Raw genomic sequence first — 17,218 nt, 5'->3', positions numbered from 1 at the left:
GGGGGGGTTAAAGGAAGGGTATGGGGTTGAGTGTGTGTATGTGTGTGAGTGTGCGTGATGTGTAGCTCCCATGCCCATCACAGGTGGCCCATGAGGATTAAGCCAATATGGGCTTTCATAAGCTGTATGATTTTTAATTGAGTCTACTAGTACGTGATGATTCATATCTTCAATTTTCTGTCAACTGAAAACGTCAATTGTCTGTATTTGAAGGTGTCCGTCATATTGGCCCGGGATGATGCAGGCGTGCAGATACTTTGTTTTTAATATAAAGGTCAATATCAGTTTTGAATGTCATCATAGATCTTTCTAACTCTCATGTGAGACCTCTGAGGGTAAATGCTACTCCCTGAGACTGAGAGCTGAGGTGGGGTACAAAACGAGAGGCAAAGGAAGTGGAGGGGAAGGGTAGGAACTGGGAGCTGGTTTGGGGGGAGGGGGGTTAGCGAAAGGAGGGAGTGCGGGACAGAAAGAGGGACGGATTCAGTTCCCACACTTCTAATTACTGTGTCACTGGAGACTGAAAGGGGACTGCCCCTGGCCCTAGGGAATTTGCTGGGGCCGGTCACAGAGAGGGAGCCACGGTAGAGGGGGGGCGGAGGGAAGGGGGCAGAGGGGACTGAGGGAAGGAAGGGTGGAATTAAAGAGGGTGTATGACATAGGAACTCTCTCCATCTTCTTTTCTTTTGGTTTTACCTCATCGCATTCACACTAGAGGTGAACCCCTTCACCGCGAGCCCCCTCCCTTCCTCTGCCCTAATACCCCAACCTCTCACCTCCAACCCACTTCTCCTTAACCCCCCCCTTACCCTCCTCCAGCCTCAGTCCTCTCTTTCCCTTCAGCCTTTGTTCACCATCGTGTACTGCTTCCTTTTTACCCCCCTTTTGCACCCCCTCTTTTTCTTTTTACCTCCCCCTCTACCTCTTTGCGTTCCTGATGGTGTGGTCCTCTCCCGTGTCTCCTGTTGACATGAACAAGGCTACCAGAGACACTTTGAAGTCAGTTTGAACACACACACCCTGATGTCTTATTCTGCATCATTATTGCCACTTAACCCTGAGCCCTTTCCCTCTGTTATTTGCCTTTATCTCACCCTCCCATAGTCTGTCGTGTGTGTGTGTGTGTGTGTGTGTGTGTGTCCTGATAATATATATGATGACTATCAGTCTGAGAGAGAGAGAGATTTGTGTGTGTGTGAGTGTAGGTCCACAAGCCCAGTGGTGGTTTGATGCAGTAATGATGTTACTATCTTGCTCAGCATCTCTCCATTGTCTAGTGGAGCAGTTTGTAATTTGTGATCCCTATAAAATGATATCTTAACACTGCTTACTGTCCTTTTGTCTGCGGTAAACACCAGCTTTCTGGGTGTGCCCAGACGGCTGAGTCTGACAACCAGAAAGTAGGACGACGATTCATTATGTTATGTGTTTACAACTCATGTTATGTGCTTCTACAGCATAAGTTTTGTCATACAACAATTTTTGGCAGCCATCGAAGTAATTCCTGCAAAGCCTTAGATACGAATTAGCACCTTGAGCCACAGACAGACATGTTGGCGGCCTGCTATTAAATGGTACTGTAAATACTGCTAACAAGCTGAACTCTTATTACACGTTCTTACTGACCACCTCAGTTCTTGTGCTCAGCTGAAGGAATCCGTTCTGATTTTCATGCTTATTTAAAACTCCATGATAAACTGGAGAAAGGTGTAGTTGCAATTTTTAACAAATGGACATTCTTTCAGGGAATAATCACCGTGATAATTAACTTTTAAAAGGTGGTCATGGAAGTTCAGTCCATTTATGAAAACTAAATGATCTAAAGTAAAAGGTCTCTTACAAGCACCCGGAGCTCTCAACAGCTTATCATGGCCTTCAGTAAGACAATGGAGCTGTTTCACTTGTCATCACATGAGCCTGTGAAAGGCCATATGTTCATTTTCACAGTAGACAAATAAAAAGTTCCTGTTCATGCAGTGTTACTATGGCACCCTTCTGCCTTCTCCACAGCGGAGTTGTGTGAAACGCTACTTGCCACACTGAGCTAACTAGATAACCGTAGCAACAGTGGACAAAGATTGTCCATCTATGACCTGCGATCCAATTATTGACGGTTGTACATTACAGGCCGCCACCAGTGTGCAGAGTCGATCCAATACAAAAAGTCAAAGTATGTGTTGTAGTGATGAGAGTTAGTAGTGAAGTGGGCATATTCAGCAACCCGCCAATGGCAGCTGACCTCATTTAACTTAATCGCCAAGATAGAGTTTTAGACCATGATTGACACCAAATAAAGTTCCACAGACAAATAATTTTTTTATCTTCCAATAAACAACTTTTTCAAACTTGGAAGTGTTTTATGCCAGTCTTTCCTTTTTCAATTCATATTTTCTTTTCAATGCCAAAATCTAAAGTCACTCTCTGGCTCCATAAGATATCAGAAAGCGAAAGAGTCGTTCTGAAATACAGGTGTTCAGGTGTTCATACAGTTCTCCAGAACAATGCAAGTCAAGTTGAAAGAAAAAACCAAGACTCTAAAAGCACTCATAAGTAGCTCTGGATAGCGTAGTACAAAGAAAAGGTTCTGTGCTGGGACATTGACTGATAAATCAAATCACAACTGTGTTTAAAGTAATACGCGAGTTTCCACTAGGGTTGGGCGATGTTTTAAAATGTTCCAGTCGACCACAGCCCAACAACCACCGATGGCAGATAAATTTGTAGTTTCAGCTGGGAGATATGTGTGATATGTGCAAGCTCTCTTAGCTTTTTCAGTCTAATAAATAAACTCACAAGCTGTCAAAAAAGGGAAATATGCTTATGCCCATTTTCCTTATTAAACAGAAAAATCGAACCGTACAACCTTTGAATCACTCTTTCATGGAATTAATTACCTTAATTGTCGTGTTTAGTCATCGTAAAGCACACTTCATTCAAACTCGACAATGCCAACAATCACCAACTGTGGTTTGTTCAAAATAAAACCTTAATTGACAGAGTAAATATTCTGGCTGTTTTTTCCCTGCTGCCTCTCTCTGCCGGCCTCTTTGTGCCTCTGGGTTAGCTCACTGAACGAGTCTGTCGCTGAGCAGTGGCTCTCATTCGTTCCTTGGAGGTAGACTGTTCAATTAGCAAAATAAAATCGCAAAAATTGCCCAAAAAAAACCCAATCGATATAGTCATCCAATCGCCCAACCCAAATCTCCAACACAAAAGATAATCTAGTAGTTGTTCCCCCGCCACGTGTTTGTTGCTAAGGAACTCCCACATGTGGTTACACAAGCATTTGACTGTCAAACCAGCGGACACAAAGGCCAGTATGTAAAAAAATTTGCTGATACCCCACCCAGACGCTGACACCTAGTCTGTAAAAAAGCCATGCGGGAGAGTCGTTTCCTCTTTGCTCCCTCACAGCTCCACAGGAGAGAACAGGCCAGACCAGCAGCAGCAGCCACCACTGTCAATATTTACAGTCCTGGATGAAACACTCTCCATTACAATAACATTCCCTGCGTGCCTCTACATCAGGAGCAGATGGGGGGAAAAAAATGGGAAGGCTCGAGGGTGAAATGTGCGCCAGCAGCGATAAACGTTGAGCAAATGAATCTGCCTGTGACTCTCCCATGACAGGGCTGTCTGTGTATGTGCAGATGTAGTTCAGGTTGATTGATTCAGGTTGGGTGGGTGGAATTTCAGTTTGAAATGTGTGGGTGTAATGACAGTTTAAGAACTGTTGGCGCATGTCGATGAAAGCTGCGGATGTCGTAACAATATTGGGTTGAATGGGTGCAGTGGAGGCATGGGAATATTTTTGCATATATAGACAGTTTTAGTGTTGGGGGGCGGGGAACATTTTGGAGCAACAGGTCAGCCTCAAAAAGACAAATGTTAACTGATGGTTGCATGGATGCTCTGTATTTGAGAGAACCAGTTGTCTTTACTACTCCACCATTTGTCTCCTCAACAATCCTCAGTTTTTCGAAAGAGTTTTCCCTAACCTTATGAAGAGGAGTTTTTCCCAGTTAAACCTTGTTCACTAGGTTGTGATTGTGATCTACAAGCAAGGATTATTTATGATTTCTCTCAAGTGGAGCTACTTCTTGAAGTTGCAACAGCCAAAGTCCTGACATCACATCCAGGCTCGCTGTGACTATCTCTGACTACGATCTGCAGCATTTGCGGTTAGGATTTAAATCCTTAGTGATTTTAATAAAGGTAAACAATGATTAATTTGTTAGCATTCAAAAAACAGCAGCCTCCATGAAAGATTTTCAGCGCGACAACACACATAATACATGATCATAAACTGTTTGTCCCTTAGCTGTGATTTCTACCAACACTTTCTTCTAATGTCATCTTTCCAAGATCTTTTTTGAGCATTAAACTCTGCTGTCAGAAAATGGGTAGACATTTTTAGTGTGTACTAGACAAGTACAATGAATTGCACTACATACTATTGAGCAAAGTTTTTTTATAAGGCTGAATTTTAAGTAATTTGTGTTACTACAAATGCCAGTGTGTTTTTCTCACAGAAGTTTCAGTTTCACTTTGGCTCTCCAATTCAATTCATTATTAAGAAAATCTAAACATCTCGGATCCGTAAAAAGATCCAGGATCCTTAGTAAGTTCCAAGTGATTTCATAATCAGTATATCTGGTATTTATTTTCTCAATTAATTGATTAATCATTTCATCTAGAAACTGTCAGAAAGTTATTTAATAAACAAATGTGGCGTGTTTGTACAACCAACAGTTCAACAGCCAAACATATTCAGTTTTACTTTCCTAAAAGCCAAAGAAAAAAAATAAATTATGGTCCCATTTAACTGACTTGTATCCACTGCACTGTATAAATTAGACCAGCGCTGTTAAAAAAAAATCTTATTAGGCTGTTCATTTTTCCAGTAAGTAATTTTTGTTTTAAGCCTGTTTTTCACTAGCCCCACTAGTAGCATCCCGGTTAATATCGCAGTTAACGTGAATTAGAGATTCCCCTTGCTAACCAAACTTGCTAGCACCACCCTCTCGAAAATACAGTCACGTCCACTGTCTGGTTCCAAAAAACTAAGATGGAGGAAACCAAATTGCTAAACTTGAGGCTTAAAAACGTTAGTCCACAAACCAATGGGTGATGTCACGGTGGCTACGTCCACTTCTTTTGTGCAGTCTATGGTGGTGACCCAACTCAACACTGATGTGGGAATGAAGTCCTACATTAGGGTGAGTGTTGAATGTCAAGTGCCACCTATCACATTTCCCCTCCAACTCACAGTGTTTTAGTCTGGTTGTTTTCATTTTAACCCATAATACAAAAAAGCAACATATCAATAGAGGCTGGTTGGTGGTGTAATCCATCTTTTTATGTATTTGAGATTAGCTGTTTTTATCCCTCTTCAAAACCCATTGCCCAGTGAGCAGCATTGTCAGTGGACCTTTTGAGTATGTTCTTTTCCTCAGCTGTTTGGCTTAGACCGGCCACAGCTCTTTGGCGTCTGAAGAGAGAGAGAAAAAAAAGAGTACTTAGCGAAGGGGAGAAAGAAAGAGGTTAGAGGTGAGATACAACTAGAGAGAAGGAGAGAGGGGACTGAAGGAAACATTGGAAGGGGAGTAGATGGAGGTTCAAGGAAGACAGAGAGAGAAAACATAGGTTCACTTGGAGAGAGGGAGAGATGGAGGTTGAGGTTGTACGTTGAGTGGGTAAAAAACAGTATGAACTGACTGTGCCAAGCCAAGGGAAAGAGCTGGTGCTATTTGTGTGACGGCTAGACTGTTATCTGCTAGTCTCCAGACTATTATCTTCTGCATTACCCCTTTTAGTGGGCTCCAATAAAGAGGGACTGAGGGAGCAAAGGAGGGAAGGAAGAAAAGGCAGAAATGTGGAGGCTGAGAAAATGGTTGAAAGTGGAAAACAAAGTTGACAAGAGAAAGAAACAAAAAAAGAGATTGAGCAAGAGTTTAACAGAATGAGGGAGCGGGACCAAACAAGCAACGCACGAAATTAGAAAAGTTTCTCAACATATTCTGAAGGGCAGAGGCATGAAGTCATGGATTTGCCTCATCTTGTGTCACTGCTGATTACCTATTACATCTCTTGATATAACACATCCCTGTTAAACAAATGAAACACTCATGGTAAATATTGAAATTAACTCAGTATAAAATTTATCACATTCATGTAAGGTTACCTATCATAATGTAATGTAGAAACTAGAATACAAAATTACAGTTGGAGTTGTCTAAGTCAACCACATATACCTTTCCAAATAAAAACATTAAATGCAGGAAATGAAATTATAAAAATGAGTAATATAAAATAAAGGGTATTCAAAAACATATCAAAGTTATTGGTAAGTGTCTCGAATTACTAAAAGACTTCATTGACTTTAAAGTTTAACATGTAGAAGCTGCATTTCATATATTTAGGATGAAAGATTTAAATGAGAGAAGAGATTTCTACTGGGCAAAAATATAAATAAAGTGAAATATAAAGTGAAAGAAATAGATTTAAACTCTAATCCTGCTTGTTCAAATGTATTCTTGGACGTTACTGCCAATAAGAAATGTTGGTGGATGGGATCACACCCCTTCAACCCACTGACTTAGTAGAGCACACGGAGAAATTTAGCTGTATTGAAAATATAAAGCAACTTAATAAAGAACCAATTTCTAAGATAAAATGAACAGCAGGCTGTCACAGTCATAGTCTTATGTAGCACAGCTCGGATGATTTGCATCCCTGGGAAAATGAGAAAAGAAATGATAGTATTTCATGCAGGTGAAATGAGCGGTTGCAAACGTGAGTCAGGGAAGGGTGTGCGTGTTGTTTGCATGTGAGCTTTTTACATCTGTTGCATGCTTGTGAAGTATGTGCAAGTGCATTTGTGTATGTTTGTACGTGTGTGAGTGGAGTGAGTCAGACAAACGTGTGTGTGTGTGTGAGATGTCAAGCCCAGACAGGCTCTGCCGTGGTCCAAGTTCAGGTTGCTGTCAGGTGGTAGTGGTTAGTTAACAGAGCTGGTAATTACCTCAGACTGTTGGGCTGAGACACTGGCCAGATACCCTCAGGATACTGTGGGAAAGTACATTTAGTAGGTCACCACAGTATTTCCCTTAGTGTTCCTGATGCAGCAGGAAAGTGACCCCTACTCTAGGTGCTTAAATACAGTATGTACAGGAAGAAAGGATCTATTTAACTACTTAATAAATCTGCTAATAAACTGCAGCACATTGCACATGCAGTACAAGACTTCACATTAATTTGGCTGCCTTTCAAAATCTTGATGGTGTCTTGTAGCAAATGTGAGGAATAAAAAGCTTATTTGTAAGTAAGAAAACATTGGTAGAGAGAAGGGAATAGGGGGTATAAAATGCTAGACTTCCCATCCCATAGTAGGATGTTGCAGCAAGAGAACCATAAGATTGCCTCTTTAATTTGAAATCGGTATTTATGTCTTCCTGATCGTTAAAGTGAATGTCATGACTCACTCTCACCTCTTTGGTCATTGGTACTTCATTGCAGACTGCATGACTGATTCTGGCTTTATTTTCCACTCAAAGATAACTTAATTTAATGATTAACTCAGAAATGATGTCAGCTTTTTCAGTGGGAGAAGTAAAATGTTTCCACTCCTTTCTTCTGCCTTTTGTCCAGCCAAAGGAAATTAAAATAGGCCACTTTATATATCAGTCTCATATGACATTGTCCACAGCTGGTGGAAGGTATCCAAAGCACCTACCATGACCTTGGGACTGTGTGGGAAATCAGAGGAAAAGTTTGCGGTTAGTTAGCTTGTCCTTAATCATCATTTTTTACAGTAGTATGAGGCTGCTTTTTCCAGTTCAGCGTGTCATCCCATTTACAATAGACCTACATCATTTCACACTGGCAGCAACATTTTATATCTGCCCAACAGAATGACAGGAAACCAAAGATCAGACAGAACGTGCCAGACATGGGATAATGGGACCAAACAGTGAATCTCTGGTGTTTGTTTTATTTGACTTTGCTTGGATAGTTTAGTTTCTGGGAAATAAAAGGCATTTTCTTCTATACTGTGTGTATGTTTTAGACCACAGCAGCCTTGGACAGTGGACTTAAGTATTTTTAACCTTAACTTGGACTTGAAACTCGCGTTGAGAAGGAAAAAAAACATTTTCAAATGGAAACGATGGTGCATTTTTTGCTCCCCTCTTGCTCTTCGTCTCCAGTTCCCACGCTGCTTCTTACCTGACTTACCACAATTTGAATCAAATCACTAGTGGCCAATTGGCTGCTCTGACCATGTGACCTACATCGGCCCTAAAAGCACCGCCTTTTGAGATTGCTCTAGGATTTTCCCATGGGAGCTGCCTACAGAGCCAGTGCAGTGTGTGTGTGTGTGTTTGAGAATGTTAGGGAAAAATCTCCCACCCCCCTCCCTGCCTCCCTCTCTTTCCTACCTCCTCTCCACTATCCTCCTTTCTCTCCTCTTTTTTTTCCACCACCTCCCATTCTTTGAACCACAGTATCACACTTTAGATAGCCTTTGTTGTCACGGCAAGGAGCATTCTTTCTCTGGCACGGCCACACGGAGTGTGAGAATGCAGGAGGTTCCCTGAAAAACACAGAAAGAACAAAAGACAGAGTAAAACAGCAATGTAGCAACTGCCTGAAACTTTGTAGAGTTGAATAAAAATAAGAGAAATGTTTTGGTTTGCTGGTTTAATTTTTGGTGTAACCTTTTAAATGTCAAGGCCCTCACTGGCCTTAACTTGTATGAAGAAGTTGGGTGAGAACGCTGGCTTAAAGCCAGTATTGAAATGTAATTTGACATGCTTGCAAATGCTGTCAAACTGTGCGGAAACTTGTATCCCCCCTGCACCTTGGTCAGTACATTCAGCAGTGCCATGTGGAGAGGCCTGTGAGTTGCGGTTAAGAAGACATGCACCCAGAAAAACATGTTTAAAATACAATCAATAACATGGCAGTGTGGACCGGTTGCAGGCATCATCAAAACTTAAAAAAAAGTGCAGCTGAGCCACCTGCACAGACTGTCGTGACTGAAGCCACATGCCTTGACGATCACAAACATGTTACTTTGCATGTGCAAACATGCCAAATATGATTTGGTTTGACAATACTGTCGGTCTGCAGCCCTTTTTAAACAGAGAGCCCGCAATACTTTTTACACCAAACCAAACAATGATGGCATAATGCTGTCCCAGTGTGTGATATTGGATTGAATGCCGGCGTTCTGGAGGCAAAAGAGTCGTCCCGTCTTTACACAGATGTCGATTCGTTTCTATTACTACCTACGCTGCCGGGCTTACCAGCAGAACCACAATTTGTGTTCATTTGTTTTATTTGGACAGGCTGTATAAAAGTCTTTCTGTGTCACTAGCCGTGCAGGAGCTGCAGAGGCGGCACCTTCATAGCTTTGTGCTTCTTGGGCTCTCTGTGACAACTGCGTGCCTGAAAGCTCCTCTACTTAATTGGTGCTGTGGAAAAATCAAGTCTTACTGCAGCAAGCCAAAAACAAAAAACGTAACTGAAATTATTCGTAGATGAAGGCACAGAGGCACCATCTGTGTTCATTCAAATATAAGGCACGGCAAGACCTCACCACTGACCAAGTTAATTTTCTCACATCCATTTCAATGCACTTAAAGCACTGACTGTTCACAAATGTGTTTGCCTGGATGTCTGTTCATATATGATGCGTGTTAGTATCACTGCATTATTTGTTGTAATGTTATTTCTAAACGTGTGTAATTTCATTTTCTTCATCACTGCTTTGCTTAATGCATTTGTCTAACAGATCTGCAGGTTCTCTGCATTTGTAACTCACTGTGTTGTGATTAATTATAGCGAGAATTATTTCCATCCAGGTTGCGTGTGTGCCTGCCTGTCCGTGGCTTAGCCTTGAGAGTTCAGAGCAGGTTCTGGCTTGCTTAACTCTGGGAAACTTTGAGCTGAGCAAATAGCTGGGTCTGTTTTCCTGGCTGCCGCCACACTTGTATGTGTGAGCCATGTGTATGCGCTGTGAGCACTTGTATGCATGCGGTTTATGTGCACTGAAGTGTAGTGTGTGTGTGTGTGTGTGTGTGTGTGTGTGTGTGTAAGGCAGAATACAAAGAGGAGAATACAGAATGTACCAAGGGAGAGATGAGCTTCATTCCCACAGACAAGACAGGAGACGACACCTCTGCTATTCCCACACCTCCACTGTCTAGCCGCTTTCTCCTGCCCTGACCTCAGTTACCGCACAGGCAAACACGGCTCTGCATGTGCACACAGAGGACAGGACATACCTTTTCTGATGCGCAGACTTCATTAAACTTAAAGACAGAAAAACTGCCCTTAAAGTGAGCTAGTCAAGGATCTTTCTTTGTGAAGTCTGTGAGTGTGGTTTGATTTATAGCCCACCTCATAAGTGGAATGCTGTTTGCTGGGTGGGGCTCAGGTGTGTTGACAAGGCTTTTAGCACCGACATGCTGTCAGGATGGCTTAAAGACAAGTGTGTGTGTGTGCATGTCAGGGGCCGGCAAACAAGAGGTCACTAATGCCCCACCAGGGAGACCTTTACCACAGAGGAGGACAGGACGGCACGGACATGTGAATGTTACTGAGGCGTCAACGCTGTCTCCACACACACACACACACACACACACACACACACACACACACACACACACACACACACACACACACACACACACACACACACACACACACACTCCCACACTGATCGGGTCTTTCTGTAACACTTGGCCCCTTTTCACACCAAAGCAGCCGCTAGGGGAAAATGTCTGTTTGTCATTGGTGTGAATGGGTCAGCACAAGCTTTCAGGCTGTGCGACTCTGGTCTATACCTGGTTTTAACACAGATCTGACACTTTTCAACTTGAACAGGCAAACTCTGGTCCCTACAGTTACCACAACGTTACTAAAGTAAACTTATAGTTTCACACACATTGCTGCTATATGACTGATAGGGGTAAAAGTCACTATCTACTCCAGTTGGATTTAGGGGGTCGGTATGTTTCGAGCAGAGTGTTAGCTGGTCAAACAGCGACATTTTTGATGAGTGAACAAACGTACATTTTCACGCTGCTGATAATGACTGTTTTCATCTGTTTGTCCAGGCGTGTAACAGCGATCAGTACGTGGCGGTGCCCAGAGAGGACATGGTCAGGATGCTTAAACAGAAAGGTCAGTCAAAACACAAAGTATCATGGAATTAGAGGACTTAGTGGAGTTACTTCTCATGTCTTCGCTCCTGTTTAGTGTAGTTTTGTCGTTTAAATTTCTGGTGTTTTGTTTGTAGGATTTCTGCAGGACAAGGACAACACTGACCACACACAACAACAGGAAGAGGAGAAGCTTGGTGACATTCTGACCCCCAGTCTGACCCCTGAACTCCCCAGGTATGCCCTTCAGTGTCACTGGGCCCCCCTTTCAGGGCTGGACCCCGACACCCTGACCTTTCCTGGGGGGGCGCCAATACAGCTCCACACCGTGCCCCCCGGCCTCCTACCGAGGATACCGCTCTTCTATGTCTGCACCAGATGTGGCAAGGTGTTCTGGGAAGGCTCTCACTTTGGCCGTGTCCTGTCCATGTTTCAGGAGGTCTTACACATAACAGAGGCGGACACTGAATCAGTTGCAACGGCCGTTACTTCAGCACAGCAGAACTGACGGAGCTGCTAGGGTTTACCTGAGCCTCAAAAAGCATCCAGAATACTCTTTTTACATATTTAGCACCCAGCTGTCATGAAATTTAAATAAAATTGAATTGCTTCATATATAATATATTTTATTTTTCCCTTTTCTGATTGGCTGGATAACTTAACAAAAGAGGCACAAAGATTTGTGACGTTACAAGTGAGAACACCTACTTTAAATTCATATCTCTTGAAAGAAATTATTTTGAAAAAAATGTGTTATATAGTAATAGTCACACTAGTCCTCTATGATTTTTTTTTTTATGAAAGGACTGTTCTCAGACATACCAAAAAGAGAAAAATAATTTAATGACTGTGGATGAAGGCTTTATTATCAGCCCATAGTTCTTTTTAGATGTATAGTATTTAGTTTCAGCGGTTTTAAACCTTTTTTAAGACTTTAAAACTCTGTGAACCAAAGACAGTGGTTTGACTTGGTAATTTGTGTTGTTCATTGTATTGGTTGAGTTATACCATGGTACATTCATGGTGATTTATGCTCTTGAGCGTATTGAGATCATTTGAATTTTAATTCAGTTATTTGTCAAGAATACTTTGACTCAGCAGGGAATTATATCATCAAAAGTTTGTTCCGTTAAACACTTCCTTTTTTTCTTTTGTTTTGATTGAAAAACTGCTGTTAAATGATGACAGGACTCAGTTCCTTGGCCTTTTTAGCAGTCTCTGGTACTGTAAATGTTCATTCTCTGACTACATTTGTATAACATTTAATTATTTGGCTGGAAGCTGAATATGTCTTAATAAACTGATTTTCATTTATTAAATCTGCGAGAAGTCATACTCGTTTCTGTCAGTCTGCCGGCATTTGTATTTTTGTTTCAGAATTCACAGAACAGATGGACTAAGGACTAAGCGTGGACAGATTGATGAGATCATCTAAGCTTCGCTGATGTCTGTCAGGTGTAACACTGACAGTGTGGGGGTTTCCTGGCCCGAGGCTAAAGAGCAGACGGGTCACCGAGTAACCCAACTCATAATCCCTTCATATTTTCTCATACCCTCTTTTCCTCTCGTCTGTTCACAAATCCCACTTTGGATTTGTGTGGTCGCAGAAAAGGAGATTGCCCAAAAGGGTTTTAAGACATCTAATGAGGAAAATTCTACAATTAAAGGTTTTCTGGTGTTTTCTGGAGAAGTTCATGGCCTGCATTTTGTTGGGACTACATTGGAAGTGCGGAGTTTTACGCTCATAAAATCAAAGAGACCATAACCATAGCCAGATGTGCACTTTATTTAACTGATCTCTTGCATCAAAAAAGCCACAAAGACAGGTCATACTGTGAATCGCTGAGGTAAATGTCTTTTCACTGACGGTGTTTGAATCACACCAGCTGCAGGAGGAAGTCAGAGACCAAACTCTGTGCTGCTTTTTGTTTTTTAGTGAAAACAATTCTCCAGAACATGCAGACTATAACCTCATTATTCTGATATCATGAACAACCACAGTGAGGTTAGAGATGTAAAGTGTTAGTGTTTATATCTGTACTATGTGTAAGCTGAAATTCTTCCATAACTCCCTCTACAAGCTGTCCATTTGCAAGGAGCTGAGTTGCTGTCTTTTATTACTACAAATGGTAGAAGTAAAAATGACATTGGAATTATGTCCTAAATCAGTCCTCTCTCTATCAGCTTCCTTTTCATTTGTTTTTCTAGATGTTTAAAAGAAATAATTCGGAAGAAGTGGACATTTTTCAACATTACATGTTTGAATAGCAGGTCAGGACCACTACATGTAAGTAATGTAACACCATACAAATTACATAACATTAAGGGCATAACAAAATGTAGGGCTTTTGTTGCAGTGTACACTGTTACACCTTCAATAATCCAGTTATCTGTAAGGACATTGTAAGTCCTGTCACTTCTGAAGAATACTGTTACAAATGTTGCTGTCTGCTGGTGTGAATGTATAGTTGACTGTTTATTGTTATGAGTGCTGGATGAACCTGCTCTTCTTATGTCCTAGGTAAATCTAACCTCTAAGCTACCACCCATTCAAGAAACTGTCTTGAACAAATGAGATCATGTGGATTACTGTCTCAGACATGACGTATAAGTTCTCAAGTGGAGCATCCTGTGATGATGAACGTTATCCTTAAACGTTAAATGTTTTACTTTAAGCTATTTCCTGTTTGAATTTCAGATGTTTTTAATAGTTGGTATTTCACAAACTATATATATATAGTGTTGGTACCGCTTTCTAATGAGGCACCGTTAATAAAGGTTTGCGTGTCATTGTTAATGTTTAATACTTATGGATCAGTGATGAGCCAGAACTTTTGGGTTGCCAGGTTGTCTGCTAGCAGTGCACTTTCTTATAAATCATTAATTGAGTGTTCTCAAAATAATCCAAGCCTGCAGTTGTAAATATTAACAAGTTCTTAATGAATGGATTGTGGGCCAGGTTCTCTGCAGCTCTCTTTCAGAATGGTAAAGGAATCGTTTGACATTTTTGGAAATATGCTTATCCTCTTTCTTGCCGAGAGTTAGTTGAGAAGATCCATCACAGCTCTCATGTCTAGGTAATGAAAGTTGGAGCCAGCAGGGGGTTAGCTGAGCTTAGGACAAAGATTGGAATGAGGGTTCAACAGCTTGTCTGGTTCAGTTTTTGTATATCTTGAACAAACTAGATAAAATGTATTGGATTAGATTAGATTAGTGCACTTTGAAGATGCTGGTTGGCGGATTTTGTTACTGTAAGACAGAGCCAGGGTAGCCGTTTGCCCTTTTCCAGTCTCTGTGCTAAGCTAAGCGGCTGCTGGCTGTAGTTTAGCATAAAGTTACAAATATGAAAGTGATCTTCTCTTCTAACTCTCAGGAAGGAAGCAAAAAAGCATATTTCTCTCAGTGTTGTCCAAATTCTTCCAAGCCATGACATAATAAGATAAAATATATATATATATATTTTCGTTTATGTTTGCATTTGAATCACTGGAAGAAAATTGAAGACATGGGCAGCGATTCTCAAGCCTGGGCCACAGGCTATTCATGATGTTTAAAGAACTAAAATGACAAAGGAAGTGTCTACTGAGGGAGGATAAAAGCCACCCCTGGGCTTATAACTGATCTATAAAACATTACATTAAATGATTTATAAACATTAAGAAAGTTAGTTTCAATTTATAAACCTTTATAAAGAGCAGACCAACACCAGGGTATTATAGGAATCAGCTTGTGTTTTATATACATGTATATATTAAATACAAAGAAACACCTTACTTTGACTGCACTGTCACTTTGAGTCATTATGAAAATATTCACTATCATTTCATTTATTCTTCATTTATTGATACATTTAGGTAAGGGAAACAGATTCCCTATCTCTTTGTAAAATTGTCGCAAATTAGACTTTCAGGTGTGGAAAGAGGCTGATAATCTTGCCAGTATGTAGATTGCCGTTTAGATCTGGAGTGGAGACTGGCCTAATTCTTCACTGCTGGACGTTAAATCGTATGAAAAAAATCTCTATATCGGCAAATACGCCTACTTCTGTAGTTGCTCCTAATAATATAGTTTCACATAAGATGACGTACTACTTCTCCAACATAGGCTACATCCTGGAATACAAAAAAAAATATTGGCAACTTGCCGTGTGCCCTTTTTTCAAAGCAGTCTGTACAGTATAATAACTACAGTAACAATTATCGACCCTGAAGTATTTTTATTGCTATGAATGAAGTCGACACCCTAGCTCCCAAATAAGCCCTTCTCTGTGTGTCTTGTCCCGTCCTTGTCCGGGTGGTCGCAGCCCCTGCCTCTGCGCAGAGCGCGAGCTTTCTGCTGCAGCCCCGTGTTATTTGATCCTTGCTCTTTCTTTGCTGGGAAGAAAAGCTCGCCTCTTTCCCACGCTCTGAGGACACGTGGTGCCCGGAATGAATTGGATTCAGAAGGCCCTCCCTCCCGGTAAAACGTCACCACTCTCTCTCTCTCTCTCTCTTTCTCTCTCACACACACACGCACATACCAAGTTCAACATGCTTTCTGGTATGAAAGTAAAATAATAATATTGCCAACGCGTTATGATTATATCGTCACTGCCGTATAAAAAAATGACATGACAGTTTTAGAAGAATGTTCCTTCTGTTGTCCCAGGGTGCGAGTTTCCTATCCGGACCCTGCTCTTCTGCGACATGTGCGCAACATGCTAGAACGGGAAGCTCCTCCCGACTTGTCTGGCACCGGGTGCCCCGGGTCTCGGCGCCAAAACTCGGTGCAGCGCACTGATATTCCTCGATTTGTCCGGCGCTTCGAAGAAGAACACAGCAATAGAACAGCGATCTAACTGCAAACCATAACACACTCGTATTATCTTTGTGTGACCAGTTTCAATTTAGGAGTTGGTTCTAGGTGGAGAACTCAGTGCCACCTCTAGGCGACCCCTCAGGCTACATTCACAAAACCTGACCATCCTCACTAAAGGGCGACTGAAAGAGTTTTGGATATCATTATTGCAAAGTTTGATTGTGATTGGCGTGCGCTTTAACGCATGCGTTGTGAACTGGGTTTTAGCCTTTACACAACTGTGTTAATAGCTGGGCCTGTCAAAGGGAAAAGATTGTTAAATAATTTCATTTCTGCGTGAAGTAGTACAGCAACAGTCTCATGATTGTATCTGGTTTTTGGCTGCTTCATTAACAAGTAAGACTCGGGAGCGAAGTGGGGGGCCGAGAGAAGAGAGCAAATGCCACAGAGTTTGGGGGAGAAATTCATCCAATCGGATAAACTTTTGGCTCCTGCAGTCTGTGCAAATGTTTTCCACAAGTGTCCAGACGCGCTGCAGCCAAAGCTCTGATAGCCGACAGATGTTCCCTATTTTCCGGAAGATGTTCTGCAGCATTCAGTAATCCTAAGACATAAAACGTGTACATAACAAACATAATAAAATCCTATGATCCTAAGAATATAAAATCTGAAAAAAGAAACTATAACGCCCATAACCTTTATACACTTCCCTGCTGTGAGAGTTTTGAATGCCCATGCAGGCCAATGCTGACTGTTGAGAGGAACACACATCTTTTACTGTAGCCTTCCTAAAAAGGTTATTCACCACATTTCTATGAATGAGTCAGAGTCTTTGTTTAGAAACATTTGCAGCTGTGGGCCAATAGCTGCAGCGGAACAAACAGAAAACACAAACAGTCACCTGCCGATGCACCTGAAAGTGTCCAAAACAGATGAATCACAGTTTCCCACACAGGCGGTTTGACCTATTGTTCATCCTTTATTCTCACTTGAGCAGGTCCTAAACTTATGACAAACATCTAAGATAGAGTGGCCAACAGAAATACTAAATTTCATTATGTACTGAGACACCTTTAAATACAATTCAAGCCAACAGTTAAACCACAGCTCAGTGTGATTGGTATATTAACACTCCTGTTACATTCAGTAACTGTGGAAAGTCAAATCAGTTTGATAGCCCAAAATCACAAATTTGCCTCAAATGTGTTTCAGACTTTAAAAGTGTACCACGATGAGCCTTTGTGGTTTAAACC

General features: G+C 41.5%; 1 protein-coding gene across 1 annotated transcript in view; it reads left to right on the top strand.

Annotated features, from left to right (window-relative positions):
* Positions 1-12,487, top strand: part of exd3 (exonuclease 3'-5' domain containing 3) — a 46,472-nt gene extending 33,985 nt beyond the window's left edge. Inside the window, 2 exon segments of the mRNA XM_046067313.1 lie at positions 11,124-11,190; positions 11,306-12,487. Of these exon segments, the coding sequence (XP_045923269.1) occupies positions 11,124-11,190; positions 11,306-11,676 (438 nt within the window). The 3' untranslated portion in view covers positions 11,677-12,487.
* The last annotated feature ends 4,731 nt before the right edge of the window (positions 12,488-17,218 follow it).

The sequence above is a fragment of the Micropterus dolomieu genome, linkage group LG13 (assembly GCF_021292245.1).
Source record: "Micropterus dolomieu isolate WLL.071019.BEF.003 ecotype Adirondacks linkage group LG13, ASM2129224v1, whole genome shotgun sequence".
Lineage (NCBI taxonomy): Eukaryota > Metazoa > Chordata > Actinopteri > Centrarchiformes > Centrarchidae > Micropterus > Micropterus dolomieu.
This window is presented reverse-complemented; position numbering and strand designations above follow the sequence as displayed.